This window comes from Camarhynchus parvulus, chromosome 2 (assembly GCF_901933205.1).
Source record: "Camarhynchus parvulus chromosome 2, STF_HiC, whole genome shotgun sequence".
In the NCBI taxonomy this organism is placed as follows: domain Eukaryota; kingdom Metazoa; phylum Chordata; class Aves; order Passeriformes; family Thraupidae; genus Camarhynchus; species Camarhynchus parvulus.
Window position 1 is genome coordinate 129,631,074 of NC_044572.1, and position 24,086 is coordinate 129,655,159.

The 24,086-nt window shown below is 39.4% G+C and overlaps 1 protein-coding gene across 1 annotated transcript; it reads left to right on the plus strand.

Annotated features, from left to right (window-relative positions):
* Positions 1-103: 103 nt before the first annotated feature.
* POP1 (POP1 homolog, ribonuclease P/MRP subunit) lies at positions 104-23,273 on the plus strand. Its single transcript, XM_030943646.1, has 15 exons — positions 104-360; positions 2,795-2,971; positions 3,810-3,985; positions 6,325-6,573; positions 7,120-7,207; positions 7,511-7,686; positions 8,310-8,560; positions 8,693-8,786; positions 9,561-9,672; positions 10,627-10,746; positions 15,714-15,829; positions 18,494-18,685; positions 19,572-19,726; positions 20,452-20,793; positions 21,600-23,273. Exons 1-15 carry the CDS (start codon positions 240-242, stop codon positions 22,261-22,263), a joined length of 3,033 nt encoding a protein of 1,010 aa, XP_030799506.1. The 5' UTR covers positions 104-239; the 3' UTR covers positions 22,264-23,273.
* The last annotated feature ends 813 nt before the right edge of the window (positions 23,274-24,086 follow it).

Sequence of the window (24,086 nt, forward strand, 5' to 3'; positions counted from 1 at the left end):
GCCAGAGCACGCCCCGCCCACCACCGCCCGCAGGGGCCTCTGGGAAACATAGTCCTTCAGGACTGTGCAGGGGGAGTGCGCATGCGCGATTCCTGGGCGTGGGTGCCCACGTGTGGCGGTGGAGGCCGCGCCGCGCGTGAGCGCCGCGTCGGGGCTGGTGCCGGGGGCTGCGGCCGCCGCGCCCGCCGAGCTCTCCCCTCCTCTGCCCGCTGCGGAGAGGCTCCGCACCCCCGCCGGAGATGTCTGGGGCGCGGGAGAAGAAGCGAGCCAAGAAGATGAGGAACCAGCCGGCCAGCGTCACGCTGCCCGCAGAGCCGGGGCCCTTCGGCGGCGGCGGGAGCAGAGCCTGCCCCACCCCAGGTACGGCTGTGGGAGCTCCCTGTGTGAGGTGATTCCAAACCCACCCGGACCCGTTCTGTGTAACCTGCTCTGCATGACCCTGCCTCAGCCGGGGGGTTGGGCTGCATGGGCTCCAGAGGCTCTTTCCCACCCAAACTATTCTGTACTCTGTGAATATGCCCTTCTCTCTATCATCCCTTCGGTTACATAACAAATCCTTACAGTTCCCAGTCGTAAAGTGAATTTGGATGTTATACCAAATCCAGTTTCTCCCTTGGTTTTCCGCCAGACGTGGGAGCTGCAGGAGGGGCTGGTGTAGTCTGCTGGTGCTATGTTTTCCCTCATGCACCAGTTTTCCCTCAGACGTGCCTGGCCAGCCAGTTTGCCTCCTGGGGCTTGTGGCTCCTGTATCTGTGAAGGGTGTTGGCAGGAGGCAGCAAGGCATGTCCCTAAAATGGCAGTGTCCCGGGTTATTGCTGGAGCTTTTTGTACACAGGTAACCTTTGCAGCTAAAGACTGAAGGATCCTGTCAGTTTGTATGCTAGATGCTTTTTTTGTCTTTGAGGTTTGACCTGCGTCCTCTATGCTTCAATCGGACCTCAATTTCCACCACCACCTTCCCATTTAGATATTTTGTTACCTACGTTATTTCTGGGAAAAACACCACTTGAAAAGGGCTTCTTACTGTGAGGCCTTCAGAAGTTGACAAATTGCATCTTTGTGATTGAATGAAAAAACCCTTAAGCGTCACTGTGTATTTAGGTGACTGAAGAGTTCCTAAGCAGACAGAATGACATAGCAAATTATGCTCAGCCATGTCTGAGGATTTTTGGAATGTCATTACAGGAGTACTACTAGATTAAATACATTTTTCTAACTTCATTTGTAGCAGGGAACTTCCAAGATTACATGGTTATGTTTTTCCATTCTGTTAAAAGGCATGGATTTTCATCCATGTAGCATCCTTCTGTAGTGTCAGTATCACAGTTTTACAGAGCTGTTTTGTAGAAACAGAAAAGCAAAATCCTAAATAGAAGTTACAAAATTGTGAATCTGTACAGCAGCTAAAATAATTTAAGTTCTTTTTTAGTTATTAAGTCAGTGATAGTTTTGCCAAACAGTCTTCTGATTATAATTTTTATGTCCTTCATTAAGAGGGTGTGTTTGTGATATGAGTTAATTTTGGGCTGTAGGCCTACAAAGACTTGCTGACTAAGACAGCTTCCATCCCTCTTTCCCAGCTATTTCCTTCTCACCTTCACCTCAGTGTCTGGAAAATGCTCCTCTCAGGCAAATGTAAAACAGGTCAGGACATAAAAGCTAATTTCTGTCTCTACACCGAATTATTTTTTCTGCAGTATTACTGCAGTTCTGCATGATGTGTGGTTGCAGCAGGCTACAACAGTACTGCTGCTAAACATAAAACTTCAGTTTCTTGCTTATTTTAAATGGAAAAAAGACGTTCTTTGCCTTTTAAAGTCTCATAAATTGAGATGCTCCTGGCTGGTCTTCACACCAATGGTAGCATTTTTGGGACAAAGGGACAGGCTTGTTTAAGAAGCTGATCAACCTGAAAACTGTTTTTTTTAATCTCTCACTCTGTTTCTGTGGACACACAGAAATGATTTTGATTTTAACTAGAGAAGCTCCCTGAATGCTATTGTCCCTTGTTCTCTCAAGCACTTGTCTTGATGTGGTGGTTGGGGTGATAGGAATGGCTGTCTGCAGCTTTTTTGGTTGGATTGTCCAGCATGAACTGCCTGAGAACCATATCTCAAATTGTAGTAGAAATCCTAACTAAGGCTTAACTGAACATAAAGTTATCTAAACTAATATATAGTATTTGTTAGGCTGAATGTACACTGCTGTTTGAATAAGGACTTCAAGGCCCTCTGAAACTTTAGGTACTTGGTAGGTGCTTAGCACTCCTGAAAGGTATGTCTGTACCTTAGAAAGCTTTACTGTAGGCTTCAGTTATTTAATTTCAGTATTTGTTTAAGTGCTTGTACCAGACAAGTAACTTACTGCACCAACATACATGTATCATGCTTACCTTAATTATTGCTCTAAAAGAAATATATGTTAGGCAAAGGGAAAAAATAACTTTGCTGTTTTGATACTAAAACTCTGACAAGACAGTATTAAAAATCACTATGATATTGCATGGACTGATTTTGCTCTGACTCTTGGAGGCAAAGTCTGGATTGTGTATCGTTTTCAGAGCATGCAAAAGTTACTTATTCTACCACAAGTTTGCTTCAGGGCAGTGTAAAATTCTTATTTATTCCTGTAAGAAAGAACGTAATTCTTCTGATTTCTGGTGGCTTTTGCAGTTACAAGGAGTAAATATAATAGGAGTCTGCAATGCAGTTTTATGAGGAAAGACTAATAGAAGTATTGGTTACTCAGACTACTTTGTGTTTCTCTAACCTCTTTTCATCTCTAAACCTTCCAGGAGATGTTCGTTTTGAGCAGCAGCAGCAGAAATTTTCAAATCAGTCATCTGGGCCTTCTTACAGGAAAGACCAATGTTTTTCAAAGGGGCAAAGTAGAGGAGAGAGAGGCAGAGGCAGAGGAGGATGGCAAGGAGGACACCAGAGTGTATCTGAGGAGATGCCAAAATACATAACGGGTTTGTATATGTGAAAAGGTCATAATTTATCTGTCCAGGGCAATTTGCTGGTGATTAAGTTTGCTGTCTTTGTTTTTACGCAAGAGCAAAAATTAGAACTGATGCTATGTTCTTCTGTTTTTCCTGATTTTCTCCAAAACACAGAAGTAGTTGTGAACTGGAATTAGTGATTAGCTGTTGTTCAATGGGTCCTTTCAGACTTCGGAGTGGAAAAGTCAAGACCTGCTTGTAGTGAGGGAATATGCATTTTGGTTGCTGCTTGCCAGCAAAATGAGTACTGACAGTCATCTGCTTTTAATGTAGCCAGTGAAACTGATTTTGCTCATGGTTTAAGTTAAATATAGCATTTGTCTAACAGAAGGTTTATTTAGGAGAGCAAATCAGCTTTGCAAAATATGGCAGTGCTGTGATAGTAGATACACTTCCATAAACATGGAATGAGATCAAGCTCTGGATTTTTATTTCATCGTTTCAAAACAGTCTGTGATATGTGACTGCTTCCATTTTTTTTTCCATGCTAAAGGTTTTTTTTCATCTCCCTGAATACCACCTGAAAAGATTGCTATTCTAATTTAACAAAGAAGTATGTAATGCAAATGGGAATTGTTGGTTAAACATCTTTGAGATTCATTCATGTATAAATATTTGCTTGACCATATCTGTAAACTTCAGGATATATAAAGAACTGAAATTTCTTCAGTGACAGTGTACAGTACTTACTTTTATGTCAAGAAGATATTGGACTGCTGTAGTAGAAGTAATTCCATAATTTACGTGTAGTATCGTCCTCTGGTTTTTTTGCTGTTTGACATGCTCTGATGCAATTCTTTCATTCCAGTGTCTGCCTTTGCTCAAGCTCGTGCTGCTGAGATCAGTGCCATGTTGAAAGCAGTTTCACAAAAGTCTTCCAACTCTCTGGTGTTCCAGACCCTCCCTAGGCACATGCGGAGGCGAGCAATGAGTCACAACGTTAAACGCTTACCCAGGCGGCTCCAAGAGATGGCCAGGAAAGAGGTATAAGTGTGTTTTACAGCATTTCATCTAGTGGGCAAAGCCAAAACACAGTGTTCAGCTCTGTAGTTGTTAATGTTCAGACCTGAACTTCTGCCAGACTTCTTGAGTATCCTAAACTTTGACTGACATTTGGATTTAATGCAGGAACACCTCAATTACAGGTGGTAGCTCAAATAAGTCTCACTAACCACCTGGCTTTGTGATTACTGGACATCTTGAAAAATTAGAGTAGTGATGAAAGAGTCCACTCTTTTAGAGTAGAGGTTGTTCAGGTGGTGCGCTGGTCCCAGGTGGTCCAAGAGTCCTCAGTAAAACCTGTCTGCCTTGTGCCCCAGCACAGCTTTAGGATGTGCCTGTGCCAGCATCAAGCTAGCGCAGCTGACGCCATGGTTCAGGTCTTACAGCTCGAACGTGAGGGATACACTGGGGTTGTTGGCAGGCTGCATGAGGTTTAACACTTAGTAACTGACTAGTCCTAACAGCTCATGGAACTCATTTTGTGGCAGTATCTCAGCATTTAGTCAGAATATGCCTATGGGGTTACTTGCCACTTACTTACCTTCCTGTGGATTTAAAAATGAAAACTAAAAATTGGTTCAGCAGGATGTTATTGGGAAATGATCTTCCCAATGTTTGGCTTTGATCACTTTATCATCTCTCAGAATTCTTAAAGTGACCAATTGAGTTTACTTGGTAAATTTTCTGTGTATTAAGGTTGACTGATAAATTTATTCTTTGCATTCTTTTTTTCTTTTGTGTTGTTTTTAAGTTGAGACCTTGCCCCCTCCACCCTGAGTTCCTGAAGATGATTGTTTATGGTTCAGAAGTCGTTTTGGATACTTCCCTGCCCCACACAAATTACATGTTAGGGTGTTTTATTGGATTTTCACAACCTGTATCTCATTTTACTGTTTTGGTTCACATTCTTTTTGCTTTGTCAGAGATGACAAGAGATGCAGTTTGGGCCTGTTTTCTGGTAACTGAAGGAAGAAGGCATGGGCTGTTTTGCCTAGTTAGTTATGTATTATCCTTGTTTAAATCTAGATTTCTCTAATGTTTATGTTTGGTTCTTTTGTGTCCTGCTTTTTTAACTCCTTTCATATGACAGCCTTTCTGACTTCTGTGTACATGCTCACACTTCCTCTCCCATTGGATTTTTGAGATTATTTAGTTGGCAATGGTGCAGCCGTATTTCTTCTGCTACATTTTCTGTCTTCAGGTCTTTTGTTGTGGCGTATGTGTTTGCATGTTTTCTTGCAGCTTGTTATGTCTCTGTTACTTGTTTTTGTAAAGGTTCTGCCTATTACTCTTATTACTTTTCAGTGTTTGATCTACATCTTCAAAGTTATCTGTTTCAATTCTGCTGCATTCTTCATTTGTCTTAGATCCTTTATCATGACCGTATTCATTGAAACATTTACCTGCACCATCTCTTATCTCTTCAGTAAGCTTAAAGATGTATATTTTTTACCTACAGTGCCACATTTCTTTTTCTGTAATTGCCTTTCTGAACCAGTCACCTACCATTGATCCAGTGGCTTGTGTTTCCTTCTCTGTGATAAATGATGGGTCTGATGGGAAGATATTTTCTTTTTTTTTTTCCCAGTTCTGTTTTGATTTCATGGGTTGCTTCATTGTTTTTAGTGTTCTTGGCACTGATCTTCTGTCAATTTCTTTCCTTTGCTATTGTTATAACCAGTGGTCTGTTGTCAAGTGTTTCTTGGTGAGCTTACAAAGAATATTCTAAGAATCTTTTTGTATATCTTATAGTCCTATTTCCTTGTACCACTTTTCTTCACAAAAAGAAAAATCAAACACTGCTTGAGTCATGCCTTCCTCTCTAGTTGTGCATGTATATGTAATAGTTCAGATCTTGGTTAGGTCTGGTTATCAAGAATTTGTCAGGATATTGCCACACTCCTCTCTTTTCAGCTTCTATGAGTTGTAGAACTGATAGGATCCTTTCTGTCTGTCTGATAGTCTGTACTGCTTCTGAATGAGCTCAAACCTCCAGGCATTTTCCATGTCACATTGATTTGTTCATGTGAATATATTGATGTGTAGCAAAAACTTCACACAGGAAGTAGCAGCACTTACTGTTCATTGTTAAGTTTCTGAATGTGTGTGGATTTTGTTTTATATATGGGTTTCAGTCAAACCTTGATGCGCTTCTGTGGATGTGATTTGCATAGAAAATTTCAAAGTTAGTTACCCTCAAGAGTGATCCAACATAGTATAACTTAATGTTAGTGCTTCCTGTATTCTTATATTTCAGCCTTTTTCTTTTCGGATTTTTTTTGTCTTGAGATTTCCTTCAATATTCTCTCTTCTAAAAACAGGCAGAGAAAGCTGTGCATCAGAAAAAAGAACAGTCAAAGACTAAATGCCGCAAAGCTAGAAGACGCCACATAAATTTGGTAGCAGAGTTTAATCACAGGCAAAGAAAGAATATTTGGCTGGAAACCCATATTTGGCATGCAAAGAGATTTCATATGGTAAAGAAATGGGGATACTGTTTAGGAAACAGCCCTACAGAGAAGAGCTACAGGGCTTGTTACCGAGCCATGACAAAGCAATGCCTTCTTCAGGTACCACATCTACATCTTTTGTTTGATATTTTGCCAAGGTGAAGTAATCAACTACTTAGTTATAATGAATATTTCTGTCTCTGTGAAGTACTGTTGGGTCAGCTTTTAATAAGACTGCCAGGTATGAAATGAATAATTTTATAAGTGTAATTCTGGGTGGCAAGTTTCAGAGAGAATAAGGTGAACCTTTTAAGGAGTCTTACGGTAAGTATTGCTGAAATACTGCATTTTCAGTTTTCTCAAGAGCTGAGAGATTAGCTGAATCCTTATATCGTCTACCTGAGCAGCTGTCGAGGAGAGATAATTTATTCTATGTCTTTTTTGATCTGTTGGTTTGAGAGGCAGGTTGGCCCTCAAATGAGAAATGTCTCACCACTTTCCTACAGCTATTAATTTTAAGTTAAAAAGAAACTCATTTCACTTTGGCAAATTTTATAGAATGAAAAATTTCTACATAAGTGTAAATTGTGAGAGCCTGTCTGATCCTTTCTTAACAGGCTCACTTCAAAGATTTATCCTCACTTTGACATTATCATATTGTTTCAGGACTTATCATATTATTGTTGCCTGGAGTTGAAGGGTAAAGAGAATGAGCTTCTGAAGCAACTTGCTCGAATATGTAGCATTGACACAGGTAAAATTTATATAGTTCAAAATAAAGATTCTGAATAAACTAAAGGATGGCATATCCTCTTCCTTTTTTAGTAATGTATCAGTAGTAGTTACTCAATAGTAGTAACAGAGTTGATACTGGTTTTGAGTGAAAAATGTAATTAGGATGTCATAGTAGGATTGGACATTTTTATTTCAGCAGCTTATTAATAAAAGCTAATTATGGTACAACATCAGCCGCTCAGCAGCCAGGCTGAATTTCCATTTTACTTTGTTTATTAAACAAGATATTATTTTGTTCTTCAATAAGTATCTTCTTTTTTAGGACTGACATTTCAAGAAGCTTCTTGTCTGTCTGGAAGATTCGAGGGTTCCCTGAATCTTTACCGAGCAGATCGCTATCCTGAGGGTATGCTTGGTCCTGTTACCTTTATTTGGAAGCCCAGGGATGGGTCTGAAAACAGACAGTTGTGGATCTGGGTGCATCCAGCTCTGAAGCAGGTATATTTCCTATATAGTTGAACTCTTACTTCTTTATGTATTGTGCATTATTAATGCTAAAGAGGTCATCTGAAAAGTATGGAAGAAGTGGATATAATACATGGCTTCAAGAACTAAAAGTTGGAAGACTATTTCCACTCTTAACAATATTCATGTTTTGCAACTTGTTTTTGTAAAGCTTGTACAGAAAGTGTGTGCTGCTGAGGTGTTCAGTGTTTGAGCTTCTGGAAACATTTTTAGTGTCACTTGCTTCAGGATTTATGTGCAATATGATGTTGCTTGATTTACATCCTTTCCACTGGCACCCCCAGCAGGCTAAGTTCAGTATCATAATGGATAATTACATTCTGATACTTAGGTATCAGCTTTAAAAAAAAAAAGGAAAAACTAAAATGTTGTGCACAGGCAATTTTTCTTATGTTAATTTTCAAGAGAACAAATTCTTAGCAACTTTCAATATTACTTTCAGCTTTTCTTAGCAAGCCCTTGACTTCAGCAGAATTAAATTTTATTACTTGAAATCCACATAGGAAAATTAAATAATGGAGTATAATTTTCAAAAGTATACTTAAGGTTTGTAGTGTACTGCATATCATCCTAATCCAAACTTCATTTTTCTTAAGGACATACTGAGGGAGTTAAAAGCAATTTTTCAGTGTTCAGAGCCTGAAGAAATCTGTATTTCTGAGCCTGTTACAACATCAGTTCAAGAGGAAAAACAAGTGGAAGTTGTTACAAACCTTGGCAATAAAAGACAGAAGGAGGATAAAGAAGGAGAAAAGGCTGTGCCAGTGAAAAAAATAATTGGTGACGGCACTAGAGATCCATTCCAGTCCTACTCTTGGATCTCAAAGACTACTGGCATTGCAATCAGGTTTGTTCCCAGTAGAGTTAGAAGCTGTGGCCCATAACCACTTAACATTGGCTGCATTTCTGGCTTAACAGTACTGGAGAAAATAATGTGTGTTGTACAATTGTACATTCACCTGAAACTTTCCTGTTTCAGTGACAGAAGCATGGAGATTCTCAGATACCGGCTGATCGGCCCATTATCACACTCCATCCTTACAGAGACCCTGAAGGCAGCTTCTGTCCAAACAGTAAGGAAATTGACTTTGCATGTTAGCATAATTTTGGTAATGTTCTTAGAATGTGCAAGCTTGTTTTTTGCTAGAAAGACCCGTAAATTATCTAGCTTTTCCTTTCATAAAGGCTAACCTATGTATTACCCTGGTGGCTTCTGTGTTTTGAGCCTCTTGACTAATGCTGATCTTCTTCTCAGGAAGACCTCCCACCTGGATTTTAAATGGAAGTAGGAAGAAAATAAAAACAGTGGTGCTGAGCAGGCTGTGTAGCTTCTGCTGAGAGGTCCAAAATAATTAATATTCCTTTTGACAAACCACACATCCTGTTTCTCAAGCAATGAGCTAGAGCACCTAAAACTAGGGGCAAGACATGTAAAGTACAAAAAACTTACTTGTTTTCAATCAAATATGGAGTTTCTCCAGGATTTAGGTGTTTCATCCACTTCTTGGCATATAGCATCACCGTGGTTTTAATATTTTTTGGGGTTTTTTTGTCTCTTGAAGCAAACATGATGAGGTCATGAAATCTCTGGCTTTCTGTAAGAAATTATTAATGACAGAATTAGGAAGTATTGTGGATTGTTTTATTTATTTTTGGAACACAGGTTACAGTTTATTAGAGATTATTGTAAAGCAAAGGACTATACTTCATCAAGAAAAAATTACTTTGGTTTAAAACTTGAACAGGAGGAAAGTGACTATAGTGTTTAAGGCAAACTGAGGCTGAATTCATACTGATAGAAAATAATGAATAACCATTTGAGTTTAATTAAATACGTTGTTTTCCAGGAGATGGCAGATTCAGAAACAGAACTGAATAACTGGTGGGTAGAAAACTGCAAGGACTCTGAAAAAGTATCTCTTCATCAATGTCAAAGTGCTATCTTTGAGCTATTGGAAGGTATTTGGGCATGTGGATGCTATTGGTGGATGGGGGGGAAATTTAAAATTGTCAAAATTGGCATGCTAATAAAGTTGACTTCGTTTTGTACATGCTTATTTATTGGATGGTCAAGATAGTGATGCCTTTGAGAATGTGCTTAGGTACTTGCTGGGGCATGGCAAAGAATTGAAAATGTTACGTTGGGGGTATTTAAGGGAATTTAAAATCCTCTGTGTAGTTCAAACTCTTTATAGAGAAACTGAATCTTGTTTGTTATCTTCATGAACTTAGATTTGGGATTGCTGATGGGATATGCAGTCTGATGTATACTCTCACTCTCACCATATGCTTCAAATTAAGACAATAAGTTGTACAATACATCCACAGATAAAATGGTAGCCTCCAATCCAAAGTGAGAGTATTATACTTTGTTTATATATGTTCATTTCTAAATTTACAGTTGTGTATTTGGCTGAATTGTAAAGTATCATAAAGTTAACAATATCTTGTCAATTTCTAGCACTGAAGCAGGTAAGGCACTTTGGTAGGTCTCACACTGTACTCAAGCTGTCTATCCAATGTAAGGCAGTTAAGCAGAGATGAGAAAAAGCTTTGACAAAGCACTTCTAAATTTCCTTCCTCTTGAAGACAGGTATAAAACAAAGGTTGGTTGTTCTTTGAAATTTGCCAAATGCAAAGAATGAATTGAGTGACAGTGACTTCACTTTATGCTAAATGTAAATGTAATTGCAAACCAAGTCTTGCACTGCTCTTGTTGACTTTTTTGTTACTGGAGATTTAACAAGCATTGGTGAGTTTTCAAAACATGTTAAATAGAGTATTCTGGATTGCTTCACTGGCTTACAGTGGTGTCACATCACTGCAGGCAAAAATACACAAAATACTAGTGCAGGAAAAGATCACAGCTTAATTGGTGGTTTCATGGCAATGTTCATCTGTGTGTTTTTAAAGGGATGAGCTCACCATCAGATATGCCACCAGGTACAATACTTGGCCTCACTGTTGGAGATCCTCGAGTCAATTTGCCAAAAAAGAAGACAAAAGCCATGCCAGACTTTGAAAAATACCAAGGTGAAATCCCTTGTCTATATTATATGAGGAGATTTAGTTTCTCTCTCTTCTGTTGTTTTCATTTACTGTCATCTTCTATGGATTGTCTCTTGCTGTTTTCCTCTAGGTTTTGGTTCAAAATATCTCCCATTTCCAGAGCCCCAGAACAGAAACAGCTTGAAAGTTGCATAGGTTTTAGAACAGCAGTTGTGAGGGAGGGACATGCACCAAAGCTGGTCTTGTGCTCAATGGAAGCCTCTGTCTGACCATACAGATGATCCAGGTTCGAATCCTGGCAAGGCCAACCAGGTGCTAAAAGCTGCATAGTAAGTTTCTGTTTGGTGTTTAGTCTTCCTCTTTCTCTCTTAAAGAAGATATCTGCTATTTCTGGTTTATAGGCCCACGATGTTGAAAGTTGCAATTCCACCGCAGAAAAGTTACTACTTTTGCAGGATTAGTATTTCAGATGGCCAAGGTGCTGGTTATGATAGAAAATGAAAGATGCAAGCATAACTTCTGAAATTTTCATTTCAGTGCTGACTTACACAATGTTTCAGTGCAAAATTGAAATTCATATGGATGTGAATGTCCTCTAAAACTGTGCAAAAGCATGCACAGGATATAGGGGGGTTTGTGTACAGTGTAGGCATTCTCAGTTAGGTTGACTGGACACAGGCTGCCTCGTCTAATAGAAGAAACATGATAGCCAGCTAGCAAGCAGTAACAAATGGGACAAATTGAAAGTTCCAGAGACTTCAAAATACTGAATTTCCTTGGTGTTCTGTTTGCAAGACACTAGGATAATCTTGTCTCACATATCACTTAAGTCAGGTTGAACACCTACTTCAGTTACTTTTAGCTCTTTGCAAAATTCTGCTATTTTCATGTTCTTACATCCTCCTATTCTACCCTCTGTATCTAGAGCAGCCTTTCTGTTAATTAGTTCTGCTCAGCTAACTTTCTCATCATTAGTGTTCCTGTTGGAAATGCTGCAGCATACATGACCTCTACTTTGGTTCCTTCCTGCTGAGAAGTAAGGTGAGATATGTAGCACTTGCTTACAGATACTGGTTTGAGCTGCTAGAAGAGTTAGCTGCTACAGAAAGTAATTTGATGGCTTTCATTCTGCTTGTCATGTCTGTGAGGATGTGTTCAGGAAGGCAAGATCAACAGAAGGCATTTAAGTATTTTAAATGTCTCATAGTAGTTTCTCTCCCACTGCTGGAGCAGGTTTTCCCTCCAGGAAGGATGGCCATGGTAAAGAGGTAATGGTGTAAGATAGGCAATCAAGAGCACCTCTGTGTTTTTTCCTTTGGCTGGGTAGAAATGTCCATCTTCAAAATCTTTTTGCCTTCACTTGCAAAATATCTTCCATACCACAAATACTCAGAAAAGCTGGTGTTGCTTTTTTGTTTCTTTCTGAGTCTTTTCTTTTTCATAGTGAACTTAAAACTGCTTCTGTGCTCTCTGACTTTTATTTAGGAGAAAGAGGAGGTCCTTGTTCAGCTAGCAAGGAAAGGTAAATGGCATAATACTTTCTAATTTAGGTTCTGCTAAATAACTTACTGTTACACAGCTGAAAAATTTGAGTAAGCAGAAGGACAAAAGAAGACAGACAATACCACTGTCTTCCAGTAGAACTTGCCCCCCAAAAAAAAGACTTTTCTAAGATCTGTAGTTCCATTTCAGTGCTTTTTGTTTCCCCCTTCTGAAAAAAAAATAATTTTATGAGCCTTAGAATTACATAAACTTTCTGAGCCTTGATTGTGTTGTGACCTTACTCAGACATAGTAATATTGTGAGCTGACCTCTATTAAAAATGTTAATAGTAATTTATTTGTCTTAATCACATCTTGTTTATTGAGCAATAAAAGGGAAACCATTGGTGTATTCCGCACTTTTTCCCCCTTTTTTGCTTCTTGGACATTCAAGTACAATCAGGATTAATACTAGTAAGATTGAAATAGCACTGTATACATTAGCATACAGGTTCCATATGTATTTTAGCCTCTCTTGTTCTTCAGTATTGTATAAAAGCCAACTAATTTTCTTAGATAACTTTACTAATTTAAAGATGCATTGTTTGGCAAATGAGTGAATAGTTTAGGTAAGTTACGGCCATCACCTTTGCTTAGGGATTGTCATACATGTAGTCTGTGGAATGATACACGTCTGTTCATACTACTTTTTTTTCCAAAATGCTGTTCTGAGATATGCCTGTGTAGTTTTTCCCTGTCAGTAACACACTAACAAATCAAATGTAATTTCAGTCTTTCCAAGTTACTTTATCTCTTCAGTGCATATGCATGTGTGCAAGCTGTGTGAACACAGGCTGATCAGATTTAATGCAAATCAACTGTCGTTACTTCTTCAGGCAGGAGTCAAGACTCCCACATGACTGCACATTAGTACTGTTCCTTTCTCCAGTTTAGAGTACACTTATGACTTTTTGATATGTTATTACTGTCTTGTATGGAGAAAACAAATTCTACTGCCTTAAAAAACACTCAACATGGAGTATGGGGAAACGTCTACATAATCAGTGAGTGAGATGCATAGAAGGAGAATACACCATGAAAGATATGTGAACTAAAGTTCCTTCTGCAGACACAGAGCCTGGGTCCATGCCTGTAAATGCACCTCTTGCAGAGGTGTAGGTATCTGTCCCCAGCTGTCCTGATACCCACCCTCCCTGCAGACACAGGGCTCTCAGGCTGCTCCTGGGCTGTGTTTCTCTTTTTTTGTGAAAGGGAGGAAGGAAAATTTTCAAACAGAACTCTTAGGCCTGTCTTCTAAGACAAATAATCAGCTGTGCAAATCAAATCAATAGCTTGAAATGGAGCAAAGCCTTCTTCTATCTGCCTATATTGTCTAAGCACCAACTATTGACTCCAGCAGAAATAGCTTGTTGATGAGCTTCATGTGCTTAGTAGTGCAACTTCCTATTTGCTGTACTAGCCCTAACATCTTACTTTCACTATTACCAGCAACTTATTCATCAGTAAGGTTATTTCCCCAGAAATCTTAAAATATGGACTGAAGAAAACAGGAGAGAGGTAAGAACTGGTGTGAGGATTTGGGATTGTGATTTGAGTTATAGTATGCTTAGTAGAAAGAATAAATTCTCGAGGTTCAGCAAGGATCAAAGAGAAGGAATGTACCAAGATAGAGAAGGATATTTTAGGGTAATAAGGAGGATATGGGATGAGTGGTGGTGATGACAAGGTCTTTCTCTAGTGGGGCAACAAATATTCATGCCATTATAGAATACAGAAATTGCAAAGAAGTCTGAGAATATGACAAGGATAGGCTGCCTGAACTGTAGTAATAGAAAGAAATGTTAAAAAAGCAAAGAAATTTGCAGTGAATAATTTGCAGTTGAAGGAACTAGAACATGTTTAAGTAATTTAACATAAAGAGATTCTGGTGTTCACAAATGCTTTCTGCACAGAAGACAAAAAAGTACTTTCCTTGCCTTATGCTTGTAATTATGTGCCCTTCCCCCTTGGTTATCTGTTAGTCAGGAAGGCATTCCCTAGCACCACACACAGTTTTGTTGCTCTTTTTATCCTTTTGAGGCATTAATACTTGCTTTCTCTCCGGACAGAATGTGCTTTGCCTGTAGGAGTGTTGAGCTCTCTTAGGATCCTGCTCAGTTTACTGTTCTTAATTCTTGGTCAGAAAAGGAATTCTTCTGCTTAATTGGCAAGGATTCCCTTTTTAGTTTTATTGTTCTTAATTTGAAGGAATGCCACTGTAATCTGATAATTTATTTTGCATTTCTTTTCCTCAAATAAATCTAGCTCATTAGCAAGAATGCATGGCAGGTATCAGTAATATCACCAAACTGTCACGAGTGCTGCAGTAGTTAGTGTTTCTTGCAAAGAATTTTGTAATGAGTGCATCTTAAAGACTATGGATTTTAAATAAATAATTATTGCAGTTATGTTTGGCAGTACCTATTGGTAGGTACTTTTAGTACCACTGAATAATCCAAGTCTTCTGTCTTTGAGTCTTTGTCTACATTACCTGGAAAAATTAGCAGAACCTTTTTTAAAGATACTTAAATAATTTTAAAAAACAAACCAAACCCTGATATCCTACATATTAAAGGAACATGTTATGCTCCTTTAAAATGTAATACTTTGTGGATGGTGAAATGAGGAGCAAGCCCTCTTAAGTTTTTAATTACAAAACTATTAATAGGTTCATTGTATTGTTTCTTGGTAAGCATTACTTTACTTAAATGGATGAGCATTCACTGTGTACTGTACTGCACATTGAAGGCTGTTATTCCTTAGATCACTAAAGGTAGGTACACATTTTCTTTGCTTTCCCTAGATTGTAAAACTGAAGAGATAGGTTGTTTAATACTTCAGCAGTCCATTTTGAAGCTGCAGTTGTTGTTTTTCTTCAGTAATGTACACAAGTGTTTATTTGTGCAGACATAAGCAAGATAATCCCTTTGTTGAAGCACACAGCCTGCAAGGATCCCGAGCAGGAAACTAGAACTAAGTAATTGTTATAGGCTAAGCATAGCCATACAAATGGTTCCTGTTTGTAGATTTCTTACAGGTAACTCTTGCTTCTCTTACAAGTTTACTTAGGCAGACTTATTTCAGGCTTCATAATGTTGCTCTTTCTGATTTTTACTGAATCTTTTGAGCTTCACACTCTGCCAGAAAGGCCAGATTCCAGAATATCAAAGGTGGTGTGTAAAGATCTAGTTTACATTGCCAACAGTCATGTCTTTTGTTAAGAAGAAACGCTGGTGAGAAAATACCAGGTTAGTAAAACAGTTGATTTCATATTTTGTGTTTGGAAAAACATGTAATAGTAAGATGTGCCAGAAGCAGGGATGCTTGTCAAGCTTTTAATAGGCTTTTCTTGGTTGTCTGCTCATTATGATATAGAGGTGGCTTTGGTAATCTGGTACTTAAACCACAAAAATAGTTTGAATTTTTTTTAAAGGTTCTTTTCTTTTGTAGATAATGATAAAGTTAGGCAGCTGTACCTGAAAGGTGTACCTGCAGACTGTGCTCACAGCTTCATCTGGGACCATGACATCTGTAAGAACGTCACTGAAAATAAAATCTCAGAGCAGGTAACTCAGTAGGTGGATGACCATTGAGGAAATGGTTCATGGAGTCCATAGAAGGAGATTAATCTACGATTAATCAATAGCTTCCTTAATGTCATAGTGTCCAGCTGCTGACATGACGTGATTTTTTTGTAGCCTTTGCATAATCTTCTTGCGCAGCCATTGACCGTGGGTTCAATTGAAAGAAAGCTTTATTGGATTGCCCATGGGACTGTAGTTGTAGGTTTACATAACAGAAAAGTTTGGAATTGGATTTCCATACATCACCTTGACTCGTGTAGCAGAAAAGAGTGACACAGGAAGGCTCTGGCCTTTACAGAATCACAGAATTTCTAGGTTGGAAGAGACCTTTAAGATCATCGAGTCCAACCCATCTTCTAACACCTCAACTAGATCATGGCACCAAGTGCCAGATCCAGTCTTTTTTTAAACACATCCAGGGATGGTGACTCCACCACCTCCCTGGGTAGATGATTCCAGTATTTGATCACTCTTTCTGTGAAAAACTTCCTCCTTAATTCTAGCCTGTATCTCCCTTGGCACAGCTTGAGACTGTGTCCTCTTGTTCTGTCTGTTGTTGCCCGGAGAAAGAGACCGACCCCCAGCTCACCACAGCCACCCTTCAGGAAGTTGAAGAGAGTGATAAGGTCACCTCTGAGTCTCCTTTTCTCCAGGCTGAACAGCCCCAGCTCCCTCAGTCGTTCTTCATACGGCTTGTGTTCCAAGCCCCTCACCAGCCTTGTTGCTCTTCTTTGGACACGCTCAAGCATCTCAACATCCTTCCTAAACTGAGGGGCCCAGAATTGGACGCAATACTCAAGGTGTGGCCTCACCAGCGCCGAGTACAGGGGAAGAATGACCTCCCTGCTCCTGCTGGCCACACCATTCCTGATACTGGCCAGGATGCCCTTGGCCTTCTTGGCCACCTGGGCACACTGCTGGCTCGTGTTCAGCCAACTGTCAACCAGCACCCCCAGGTCCCTTTCCACCTGAGCACTGTCCAGCCACACTGTCCCCAGCCTATAAAGTTGCAGGGGGTTATTGTGGCCAAAGTGCAGGACTCGGCACTTGGACTCATTGAACTTCATCCCATTAGATTCTGCCCATCCATCCAACCGTTCCAAGTCCCTCTGCAAAGCCCTCTGTCCCCCTAATAGATCGACACATGCTCCCAGCTTAGTGTCATCTGCAAATTTGCTAATGAAAGACTCTAAACCCTCATCCATGTCATTGATAAAAATATTAAACAGAACTGGCCCCAGCACAGAACCCTGAGGGACACCACTGGTGACTGGCCGCCAGCTGGATGCAGCACCATTCACCACCACTCTGGGCCCGGCCATGCAGCCAGTTCCTAACCCAGCAAAGAGTGCTCCTGTCCAAGCCACGGGCTGCCAGCTTGTCTAGGAGTATGCTGTGGGAGACAGTGTCAAAGGCATTGCTGAAATCCAAGTAAACAACATCTACAGCCTTTCCTGCATCCATTAGACGGGTTACCTGGTCATAAAAGGTGACCAGGTTGGTTAAACATGACTTACCCCTCCTAAATCCATGCTGACTGGGTCTGATACCCTGGCCATCGTGTAAATTCTTTGTGATGGCACTTAATATAAACTGTTCCATTATTTTGCCAGGTACTGAGGTCAGGCTGACTGGTCTATAACTGGTTTTTAGCTGTAGTCAGGATGATTATTCTGAATGAAAGAGCTGTGGAAGCTGAAGGGAAAGAAATCTTGTGTTTCTGAACTGCAGCATACTGTGCTGTGGCTGTGCTGGGCAATAACTTGTGATTTGTAGAGAACTTTAAGTTTGCTGTTGTGGGTTTGAAATCTCCTATCTTGACATTTTCATTGACAATGGAGGGCAGCCCATAAAGTGCGTGGATAAAAAGGTGATTTAGTCACAGGAGGTGATAAACTTTTGGCACCATTGTAATCAGAAAGAGAAAACATTTGTATGGCAAAAACATCTTTTTAAATATTCTTTCTGAAATTTAATTCTGTTTGCTTTCAAACTGTCTGACATAGTATAAAAAAGCAGAGTATTTAAAAATATTACACTAGCACATGACAGTTACCAGAACAATCTTTTTATATATGACAATCTTTTTATATATATGTGTTTTTATGCTGGCATGAAATCTAATGTTTACCTGATAAAACACAGGCAGTTGGATGGTTTGTTTCTTCATAAATGTATTTTTAATGTGGTACAATGGGATACAACAACTGGTGATTGACAAAACCTCGGTGCCAGTATGCTTTATGTGAAACTGTTTGATGACCAAATCTTCTTCCCCTCTCCTTGGATATAGTTCAGATTTGCTCCATGTATTGACACACTGAAAGCACCTGTTCAATCTGGTGTTCTGCACAAGCGTGTAAACACAAAGTTGCAAAACTTGATTGTCCTCCATCATCTATGTTGTACCTTGTACCTGCTCTTTATGAAGGACTATGGAAGTAAGAAGAGGAGAAAAAGGGTGCTTAATACTATTTTCTAAAATAACTTTTCATGCCTTGATGAAATTCTGTTCAAATATATAGTGTATTACTTACTATATTTTTCCTAGCTGTAAACTCACCTTTTCTCTGTATCTTGGAAGGGTATCTGGAAGAGGGAAGAGGAATGGTTATTAACTTACGGGAAATATCTCCTCCTTCTCAGGATTTAAACCATATGAGAGCTCAGTTACTGGTACCTGGATCACGCCTTGATTTGGGTCCTTGTGAGTCTAAGATTCCCATACTGTTGGTGCAGCAGCCAGGGAAAATGGCTGGAGAAGATCGACCAGGATGGGGGAGTGGCTGGGATATCTATCTCCCAAAGGGCTGGGGCATGGCTTTCTGGATTCCTTTTGTAAGTAACTTTGGTGGCAAATTGCAAGTAAATTTGATATTTTTTATAATTTAGTTTAAATTCATTGATTTTAGAGAGTGTATTTCACATTGTCTAACCAATTCCCAATTACAGGTCAAAATTTCACTTCAAAAAATGGCATATGAACTGGTTCATGACAGAAGCTTGGCCTTGAAACTTAAACATTAGGTTTCCATGTCTTCTGTTGGAGGACAGCTATGGCCACATACAACTATGCCCACATGACAGTCTAGAAGCAGCAAATCAGTGGGGAGTCAGGAGAGAGAGCTGAAGCTATACCTCTCTGTGTTTCTACAAGCATATGCCTCTAAAGAGAAATCATTTGGTGCCTGCTGCTAATCAATTTCCAGCTTGGCTATCTACACCTCTGTCATCAAATTCGCTTCTGATTTGGGAGAGAGCTTAAAACAAAGTTTGAGTTCAGCTTGAATACTCCTTTGATGCTGTTTAAAGCATCCTGCTTTGAGTGTTTAGGTGGCAGTTTTTATACCTTTCTGCAGTTAAAATGATGCTTTTGAATGTTCATGGGATTTAGCTTCAGTGATACCTATTGTATGGTTAAAATACACTGGGTAGTGGTTGTCGAAGTAATACAGCATTCCTGGCAGTGTCCAAGATCAGAACCTGTGAAATTCTCTTCAGTTTTATTGATAGTTTTGCAGGATTAAATTTAAAGCATAAAAACTATTTTGTTGAAATTAGCATTTAGAACTGTAGAAACCATGCTTAAGTTTATTTTTTAAAGCTTAAGTGTTAGACTTTTAGTTTTCTAAGGAAGTACCCTCTGGGCATTAATGTTTTGTTTCAGCTAGGAACCTGGAATCGGTTCAAACGTTACTTTTTGGGTGTTTGATTTTTATAACAGGTATATCGAGGTGTACGAGTCGGTGGCTTGCAAGAGGCATTAAAGCATTCTGAATACCAAAGAACACCTCACACTCCAAATGATTTCCCAGATTGCCAGGCAGGAATGCAGTTTGCCAAAGAACTTGAAACAAGTCTTCTTGAAAAATTCAAACGGTAACATTAATTTAAAAATTGATGGTAAGAATGACAAAAATGAATACTGCTTAAAATATTCCCTTAATTTTCTGTGGTTGTGTTCATTTAGACTTGGACTTTTTGAGATCTTTCACCAGTGTTTTAGGAATCCTAGATAAATTTAACTCTGCTAAACAGAGTGTATAAATTAAACCCTTGTATTCCCAGAGACATGCTCAGTTATAGAGCTGTAACAAGGCTGCATAGCAATAAAATAAACAGCACTATTTTGAGATCCCTAAGCAACAAATGGGGGAGGAGGTAAGAGAATGCAAAGGAGTATGTCCAAGTATGTACCAAGTGTTAAAGAATAAAGTAAATTAAGTGGTACATTTTGGTATCTAATTTTAAGTATCAGGCATTCTGAAGATCGCATTCATTTTTACTGCAACAAAGAGAACTCTTAACCATGAGTTTGGAGTAGCTGGAAGTGTCCTCTGCACTAACTGGTGTTGGTTCCCCTTCCAGATAGAAGGGGAAAGTAGGACAAGTTCAGAGGAAAAGGTGGTGGTGTGAGTCACAGCAGGTAGATGTTTCTAGCATGGCTGAAAAGATACAGTAGACATAAATACAGCAGCATTTTCTAGACTGTAATTTTAAAATTGTTGTTCAGTGAGGTTAGAAAGTTAATTGTGCGTTCCCTTTCTGTATTAAATACTTGATCTTGAAAATATTCTTACCTACTTATTTGATTTATCATTTAGACGTCCGCCTGCAAAAAGGGCAAATTATGTCAAGCTGGGCACTCTGTCTCCTTTCATCTGTCCTTGGGGGCAGCTGACCAAGAACTGGGAAGGAAGAATGAAAGCTTCCGGAGGATTTTTATGTCCTTCTTCCCCACACCCTGACTGCTGCGCAACTGAAGGGCAGACCCTTTGTGGCCCCAAGGCAGAAGTGATCAGAGAAGCTTCTCCTGAGAATGGTGAGGCAGAAGAGACCATGGAAATAACAAGTTCTGAAGGTGCCCTAAAGACAGAGGATCTTACAAGCACCCAAGATTTTGGTGAGAGAGATGAAACTAAGAGAAGTGACTTTATTGTTCTCAGGTATGACAAAATTATACACATGTTTATTTCTTTATTGGTATTGAATTGGGGAAAGGAAGAGCTTAGCCTTGATTATTAACATGAGAGAATTATTTCATCCAAATACAGTGAGATTAAATAGTTTTGTCACAAATCAGAATCTACTGTTGGGTGGAAATCCTTTTGCTTTTCTCCAGCAAACTTGATGGCTACATAAATAAAACTCTTTAAATTGTCTTAAGTTTAACACTCTGGAGTTTACTGTGTTTTTAGAGTTTAGATATTCTGTCTGCTTCCAGGTCGATGGAGCTTTTAGAGACTCATATTTGTGACTTTAGGACTGTTGGCTGTGAAAATCATCTTGCATTCTCTTCCCTAATACATCACCACAGGTGATTCTTGCACTCCTTAACAAGGTCTCCAGAAAACAGAGAACCCCCTGCATTCCAGTGCAACACATGAGGGCAGCAACAGTATTGGAAAGTGCCTGAGCACAGGTCTTTCATTTTTGTGTGGTTACCAGGGGAAGAAAACACTGAAAGTTCTGGACTGCATTAGTGTCACTGGAGATTTTAGAGTGTTTGTGGTTTTAACAAGCTTTGAGGGTTTTAACAAATAATGTCTCCTTCCTTCTGAAGACAACTCATGAGTTCCACTCACCAAAGTTCTTTTTAGGCTGAGAGTGATACAATTACCAGCTTGGAAGGTTACAGAAAGCCCCAGGGCTTTTTTTAATTGTGCTGTTGCAGATATGTGGGGTCCTGGATTTCTGTTAAACTGCGTGTTAGTAACTATCTGTGATGTTTGCTTTTGAAAATTTTTAATAGGAGTGAGAAACTACTAATGCAGCTGTCAGCCTGGTGTTACCCCACTGCTGGGAAAGATCGGCGGATCCGCCTTATTTCTCGGCTGGGACAGAAGGAAATGACTGAAGATGTGTTTTTGCCAATTTTGATGAGCTACCCAAGGGCTCTTGTCTGGGTCAATTTGTCACTCTTGAGAAAGGGGAACCCTGAATTACATGCCATGATTTGCATCCCAACAGAAGATGACTTGCTGCATCTAAGCAAAGACAAACTCTTCTGTGGTCCACAAGAACCCAAGCATCGTGACATATTCAAGGACAAGGTACAGAAGCAAAAAGAGGAGAAGAAGAAGAAGAAGAAAAAGGATAATGTGAAGTCTCTAGAGAGTGACCCTGCAGGCACTCCAGATGAAGAAGCAGCTGAGGACCATGAAGACCTCATTCTTGGTCTTTGGTCAGATGCTCTCCCAGATGTTACTTCCCACTGCTCCAGGACTGTCTTGGGGTATGTCACTCGAGGGGATTTTTCATTGGCTGTAGGCTGTGGAGAAGCACTGGGTTTTGTTAGCTTGACTGGGTTAATTTATATGTTACACAACCAGCCAGCAGATAAGAAAGGGCTTGTTTTGTTAAGGACTCCAGCATCTTTACAGTACAGGTTTGCAAGACTTACTATTGAGGTTTAAGCATCATTGCAGTGCAGTAGAATGCCAAAAATACCAAAGAATTTTGTTTTGTATTCTGTGGCCTTTCTGATTTGTCTCAAATTTGAGGTTATTCTGAGCCCAAACAGCTCTATGAAATAATTAAAAAGCTTTTCAGCCTTATTCAAGAAAATAACTAATGCCTAAAGAGAGTAGAGTTACTTTTGATGTCTGCATTGCTAAGGATTTCTAACAGATCATTATCATAATCTTCTTTATCTCTAAAGAAGCATATTCTTCTATTTTTTCTCCTTAAAGCAGTGGATGCTATAACAATATACAGGAAATCATCATGTTAATTTTAGAAATCTTTGCTCAGATGGACTGTAAATTTACAGTGCACTTTCACATGTAACTGCATGCAGTCTGATCCAGTGTATATAGCAAGTGGCTTTCCTGATTCCTCATACCTGAATAGATGTGGCTTCAGTGCAACAGAGCTATGTAGAGAAAGCTGAATGCTTAAATGAAATACAAATAAAATATAGACCAGCTATGTCATTTTGAATTAATAGCAACTGGAGCTTTTAAACTGGAAAGCATATCAGTCTGTCTCCCTGGTCTGAAAGGTAATAAGCCTTACAGATGCAAATTGCTACTGAATGCCACAGTGGGTCAGCACATATTTTCTGTTAATAATAGGGGATATTTTTGTTCCTCAAAACATGAATTTAGTTTTGTATGGAATGTGCTAGAATTGAAGGCTTCTTCATGTTACAGTATGGTTCATGAATATTGTTCAAACAATCATAAAACTTGTAAAATATGCTATGGGGTAGAGGGAGAAAGGTGTTTGATTTGCCTGGGGTAGTGTGGGTAGGTTGTTTGTGTTTGGTATTCTGTTGTTTGTTTGGTTTTTTTTTTTAATGATAGCCTCAAGCATCTAGCTATTCCTGAGTTAAGGAACTTGAAAAGGAATTTACAGTAATATGCTGTAGTTTAGTAGCAGCATGATACAAATATATGTCAGTAGGTAAAATTATCCTGAAATGATCATGTACAAATAAAAATGTAATGTGTTCTGGAGTTAATAGTCTATTGACTAAGTTTGTTTCTTAGAGAAATTAAATATGGATTAGTTAATGACTTTTTCTTTCTAAATGTCAGTGTTCAACTTAATTTCCTCTTTCACAGTTTTGTTTGAAAGTCTTAGGCAAATTTATTAATGTTGGCTGGAATTGTTGGAGGTGAGATTTAGTGTGCCTTACCCCCAAAATTATTATAGGACCATTTAAATATGGCACATGCATGGGGAAGGAGGAGGAACATCTGATTGCAAGGGAAATATTGGAAGTGGGGCTGGATTTTGTTTTTAAAGTCTTCAGAAGATGGATTGTAGAATGTGCACCAGCAATGGGAGTTGTGGTGTCATGTGGGAAAGAAAGATGCAGTTTCCAGCACAGTTTGGATTGCAGCTCCCTGAGAAATCATGCTGAATGGCTCCTCACTGCTCACCTTTGATGCACCTGATAAAGCAATCATGGTCCCAGAAAGGTCCTGGGAAGCATCTGCAGGAAAGCCAGCAGATGGCCCCAGAGGAAAGAGTTAGGTTCTGGCAGGGCTGGGATTCACACGCTCCTGGCATGTGACTGTGAGTGCTGCAGCCTGTAGGTATGCGAGAATAAGGAGCCCCTTATACTTTACAGCCTGGCTGCTCTGATCAAGTCCTCTCATGGTAATAATCCTGGATTTAATGAACCTTTTGAATTGTAAGCCCGATTGAAATATTTCTAGGATCACAGCTCAGTTTCCAGAGCTGTGCTTCATGGGAAGAAAGGAGGGCAGGTGATTTTATGATTTTTTTC